Raw genomic sequence first — 6,316 nt, 5'->3', positions numbered from 1 at the left:
CTTCTGGTTTGAGTTTTTATGTTTTAAATAATTTTCTCTTTATATTTGACTCTTAAGTGCCCTATATACTCTTGATATTGTTGTTTGAATTAAGAATCGTTTGTTCTTATAATAATTTTATTAAGATAAATAAATGTAATTATAAAGAGATATTATATATACATGTGTGTATATATATGTATATATATGTGCATGTGCGTGTACATATACATATATACACACACACAAAATAAAAGACATAATATAATCAACTAATAAAAATTTGTCTGCGTAAATGTAAACTACTTCAACAAGTCATAAATATTCGTCAGAAATTACAACTGATAAAGCCAATTAAAATAACAATATACGGTCGGGAACAAAAAGGTTGCAATACTTTTTTTTATGGATTTTCCGGAACGCAATTTATTCACCGAGTAATTGGTTCTTATTCATGGATCGACAAATAAGAACCAATCGATCGGTGAGTAGGCTGTATTCCGAAACCCATCGAAAAAAAGCGTTGCAACCTTTTAGTCCATGACATAACATAATTATGATTAAAATGATGATTCAATGAAAGTTCTAAAAATAGTTTATCTATTCTTAGATTTTGTGTCAATTACCCAAAGGCCGGTTTGATCTTGTATATTTCTATACCAACTTAATCAACTAAAGAGATAAAGAAAAATCAATACGTATTTTTTACATAAAATCAGTATGTAAATTTTTAAATAATCAATGTATCACTGATTATTCATTTTTCATAACAAAAAGTAATAATTACAGTTGCACATGTACACAGACCTTTTATTTCATGTATGAATAATTATTTGGCGTACTCTAAACATTTCTTAATTTTCGTGCTATATGCATATTTCATCATCTTTTATTCTTGCAAGTTTATAAATTCGATCAAACAGGATTAACACGTTTCCTTCTTTTGGATTCACGATCGTCCTCCATCGTCTGATTTCTTTTCTGTGGTGCTTTCGAGTTTATAGACTGGTCATGTAAATTCCCATTTTGAATGAATTCTGTCGTGTCTTCATTTTCTGATAAACTGACATTGCTAAAATTAAACGGTTCTATATCTTGAGACATAATTTTTGCGCGTAATTCACGCGCTTCTTTCTTCAGTAATTGTTTCTCCCTTTGTGTACTTTTATTCTTTCTTCTCTTTTTCTGTTCATTATTACTATGTACAGTCTCTTCTTGTTCTTCCTCTTCTTCTTTTTCTTCTTCCGAATCACTTGTTTTTCCGTTTTGAGATCCGATAATGCTTTGTTTGCCATTACTTTGTGAAATAGTATCATTGGGACTATTTAACTTAGTATTATCCTTCTTTGATGGCCTAATGACAATATATCAAATAATATAAAAAACATCACAAGTTAAAAAAAATATATACATATATATGTACGTGTGCGTGCGTGCGTGTGTGTGCGTGTGTACGCGCGCGCGCGCGCGGTGCGTAAAACATAAAAACAAGACAATTTTTGAGAATCAAATTAAATTATGCCACCTACAAATTGAGAGGTACTCCAATATCTGCTGCCAGCTTGTTGTAGGCAATTTTTGTATCTCCGGAAAGACTGTATTGGCTTCTGTAATTTATTAATGCCATTTTAACAGTTTGCCAATCCCATGCTTTTGTCAAACATCGTGTGTGAATAAGGCGCAATAGCATCAAAAGATGTCCAATAAACTTCTGTAAAACATTTTTCTGCGCCCTAACATTATTACACAAAGTAGACTGTCCATCATTCATATGTAGATTACATGTCTCTTTAAATGTATTTATAGTGTTTTTATAAAGCGTCGTTTCTAATTTCATTTTCACGTCGGCATACTTGGTATTCATGTTCAGTAATCGGTTATTATTATAAAAAATTAATAACAATTCAAGCGCTTGATTTCTACGAAAGTATCGAATACTGCTATCAAAAGCAAAGTCTACCTAAACAATCAAATGACATTCTATAAAGAAAGATATATTTTAAACAAGATATTAGAAAATATTAAGTCATTTTAAATACATACCAACAAAAGCGCCAGCTGCCAATTATCTTCCCAACACAATTGTAATACACCCTTGAACAACATATGTGAAAGCACACAGTCTCTCTGCTTAAAGAACGCAGTTAAATTTTTACTATAAATTTCTACAATACTTTCGGTAGACAAGTTAGCTTGTTGCGCGCATCTTACAAGGAAGGTGCAGCATTCCGCTAATTTATCATTGAGTTCTTGACAGACTGAAGCAGAACGCTCTCCTTTTTCAATCAAAGCCTTAAAAAGATATATTATATATCATTTAATCGGCAAATATGATACAAACTTAATTATTACAAATAATCTGAAGCGATACTGCCGTGGCTACTTTACGCGAGCCGGCGAGTTGGGATTGAGATTTTACCTTTAACACTGTCGTTAATAAAGTCTCATCAACATTCGTTGTATCTTTAAACTTTTTCACCGTCGATAACTTTTTTAAGCAAGTCCGAATTCTAAACGCGAGTGGTTCTTGGTGCGGATCTTTTATACAAAATTCCAGCAGAGCGAAAAGTGGTACGACCATATCTAGAGTGACCGCCATAGATGGGCTAGTTTCTAGATAAATCTGTAACAGATCTATAACGCGAGCTCTGAAGTGCATCAATGCCTGACTCGTCTTTCCTTGCTTTTTAGAGCGAGCCTGCTGATTCTCTCGAAAAGCTTTAAAAGCTGCTGCTAACGATTTGTCCAATCGTTTGCCCTCTTCCTCGTCTATTTCATCTACGTCAATATCCTCGTCATCGGTTTTCATTGCAGCATCTCCCAAAGCTTGATGTAACGCTATCCTCAATTTATCGGTCATGGTTTCATCCTCATCCTCGTTCTCATTCTCACTTGAGTCGGACTCAGATTCACTTTTCGATAAAACTTCATCATTTGAAACACTTTCCTTCTCTTCATCTTCCTCATTATCTGATTCGCTTTCTATACCAGAGGAATCGTCATCGTCATTTTGCTTTGTAGTGAGCGTCTTTTGAGTATTTTTAATATCTAATACCTGAAATAAAAAGTATAACATGTGTACTTATACAATTTTTTCAAACATTCCATACTTTTCAGTTATATACAGATTAATCTTATAAAAATTGTATAAACAAAAACTTACGGCCAATATCTGATGGACTGCAGATGGAGTTAGGTATGGACAGATATGTGGAAACACAGAGCCAACCAATGAACGGAATAAATGGTCGTTCTTGGACAAAAGAGATAACAAAAGATCCACTACTACTTCAACCCATTCCGGTTCTTCTTCAGTAACTGTGTTATTGAGCTTTTTATGTTTCTTGGATTTTTTACTTAATCTCTCATAACAACATTGAAGTTCATTAATCGACATAATCGCCATTTCAGGATTTGAGAATAATTGTAGACCCATGTGCAAATTCATTGTATGAAATATCGGTAAAGCTTCCGAATATTTTGTACTTTTCTCTAGTTTTTCAATCAAGTCTGTCACTCTTTTCCAAGCATCGGCTGCTGCGTCATTTAATGGTGATCGTAATCTGATCATATTAGATTGCAATTTCGAATCTAAATTATGAACAAGTGCACTTAATAGGTTTCGTGCATTATCCAATTTTGGTAATTTATAATCCAGAGCACGATAAAAGGAATCTTTAAATTGTTCTGAAAATAATAATTAAATTTATTTCAGCTCATATAACAATTTAAAAGATACGTGTATATGTAGCTTATATTTACGTGCTAGTTCTATTCCAACATCTGACACCTCACATAATCCATAATTAAACAGGAATATCAGTTGCTCAAGTCTCCAGTCCTGATCCAAGAATGTCTCTGGACGACCCATTAATCTAATGAAAAGAAATATATTTAGTCCAATAAGAAATATTAAAATATTTTAATCTCTGTTCATTATATAAAATCATTTACACTGTTAATACTAATTATGCTCACTTTGTTAGTAGCTGTGCTGTGTAACTTCGTTCGGCATTTGTCCAAAATTCCATCTTTGTACCCTCTCTTTCTTTAGTCGTCTTATTTTCTGTAATTTCTCTATATAATTGGCTTAACTTCTTAATACCGTCTATCCTCAAATTTCCCATAATTATTTGAATCACCTTAACACCTGTCTTCTTTTCTATCATTAAGTCACCAGGATGCAATATTAACTTCTTCAATATACTCAGTTGTGTTTTTGTCTTGATATCTTTGTCATTTGTGGCAGACACTACCAAATGTAAAACTTTCTTGAATGCCATCAATACTTCATCATTTCTATTCTTCTTACAAATCGAAAATCTTTTTAACATGTGTTGCAGAAAATTTGGAGACAATAACGAAGGAATTACGGTTTTATCCGTAACATTAAGAAGTATTAGTCGTAGCATTTCTACAGCAATGTATTCATCACTCTTTGACGGTTTAATAAATTTCTGATCGATACCTTTCCAAAAGTCTACCACAAATTCAGTCGCTACCAGTTTTTCACAAAATAGTTTAAACACTGGATGTTGATAAGAGACAATTCGAAGTAAAGCCTGAAAAATAAAAAAAATATTTAAAAATCTATTTTAACACGAATATTTACTGTGGGATAAAAATACACAGAAAAGATTACTCAAGTCTTGTTAAATACAAACCGTTAATAGTTGAACAATATCTTTTATAGACTCCTTGGTAATTATCTCAGTTATACCTAAGTGTTGCTTTAAAAATTTATGGTTAACTAACGAAGGATGTTTGTCCCTAAGAATCAGCAGCATATAGAATGTATCCAAAGTTTGTTCAGACCATGGTTTGCCAATTTCTTTCTCAACAATTAGCCAAACATCTTTGATAGATTCAATATCAAGCTGAATAATAAACTCGCTGAGAAACATAGTGGAAATAAATGATAAATAGCTGCGTTTCTTGCCAGCATTTAATAGAATCTCCATAATCTGCTGTTGCATCTCAACACTGTTCCGAGCAAGTAATTTGGACCTAATCAAAGCACCACAAAGCAGTATACGTCCCATATATATGTCGGCATTCTCCTACAAAGAGAAATTTCAGTATTTCTTTAAATATTATTCCTATAAAACAAAATAAAAACAAGATTTTAGATCTTACGCTTTTAAGATTACTGCCAGCTGGACGCAACTGAGTATTCATTATGGATAGAAGTTTTTCTACTGAAGTATCAGGATGCATCATCAGAAAAACTGTCAAGGTACTATAAAAGCCTGTTCTGGTGGATGTTATTGAAGATCCCAATCTGGCAACCATCTTGATCAAGGCAAGATCCAACTCTTTATCATTCTGATCCTGCAAAGATAGATCATACATTACAACGTAACAATTTGTCAAGTATTTCATATAAATTAGATCTTTCTTCTTAATGTATACAATTTAATATCCATTTCTATCAATGCAATTCAACTTTAATCTCGGTTAAACTAACTTTTCATCTTCTTCTAGTTCTAAGAACTAGAACTTTTTCTATGAATTAAAACTTCGAGGCGTCGGGTGGCTTCTCGCGGATGGCCCACAGACTTATAATCAAGGTACCTATTATGGAAATAATCGGAATGGATTCCGATTGGAATTATTTTGTTTCCTCCAGAAAACACAACAGAAGTCTAGGGAATAATTAAATTATTCCTATCGGAATCGATTCCGACTTGTTCTATGATAGGTACCCAGGTCCGGATTCGATTCCATCCGTACCTCATATATATGGTTTCGGCATTGTGCTTCTGAAGCTGCGTTCCACTTAACGCTCACAACATCATTTTTTAACATTTGACAAACGATAAGGATGAAATGATTCCAGGAGCATTGTGAGTGTTAAGTGGAAGGCAGCCCGGTTGTTAACGTAATGTATTTACCGTATTATGTTGATGTATATAATTCAGTAGCGCGACTCCGCTATTTAATCTCACGGATGAATTGCTGTCCTTCAACTGGTTAAAATTATCCAATATATTGAAATAAGTTCTACCCATCTTTGGTTGTCCAGACATATCCGAAAACATCTCTGCCATGTGCGTATCGCGCGGTACGTGCATGGCAGCGGACATCTTGATCTTTCTAATTGTTTCCGACAGGGTTATCGTGGGTTAAAAAAAATTCAACAAATCCCTGCCTAAAAATTCACCAAATGTCAAATGTTGTTTTTAGGTCTATTTTCTGTGGCTGAACCCACTGAATTATGGCTGCTTTCCTTTTAGGAGACACAAATCGACACAGTGTAACACACTCGAAACATTAATAACGTTTTCGGCCCGATCGGGTTTGCACCAACCTGGGTTGGATTAATCTTTCCTATTGG

At 33.5% G+C, this 6,316-nt stretch overlaps 1 protein-coding gene across 1 annotated transcript; it reads right to left on the bottom strand.

Moving 5' to 3' along the window:
• Positions 1-728: 728 nt before the first annotated feature.
• On the bottom strand, positions 729-6,132 carry Mybbp1A (MYB binding protein 1a). The gene is made up of 10 exons (XM_018521989.1): positions 5,874-6,132; positions 5,116-5,310; positions 4,644-5,039; positions 3,958-4,541; positions 3,742-3,854; positions 3,143-3,666; positions 2,399-3,034; positions 2,023-2,271; positions 1,509-1,939; positions 729-1,333 (listed from the first exon to the last, which is right to left on the bottom strand). The coding sequence occupies exons 1-10, from the start codon at positions 6,063-6,065 to the stop codon at positions 895-897; spliced, it is 3,759 nt and encodes a 1,252-aa protein (XP_018377491.1). The 5' UTR covers positions 6,066-6,132; the 3' UTR covers positions 729-894.
• Between the last annotated feature and the right edge of the window lie 184 nt (positions 6,133-6,316).

The sequence above is a fragment of the Trachymyrmex cornetzi genome, unplaced genomic scaffold, assembly GCF_001594075.2.
Source record: "Trachymyrmex cornetzi isolate Tcor2-1 unplaced genomic scaffold, Tcor1.1 C4008826, whole genome shotgun sequence".
NCBI lineage: Eukaryota > Metazoa > Arthropoda > Insecta > Hymenoptera > Formicidae > Trachymyrmex > Trachymyrmex cornetzi.
The sequence above is the reverse complement of the archived record's forward strand: the minus strand, read 5'-3'. Positions and strand labels throughout refer to the sequence as shown.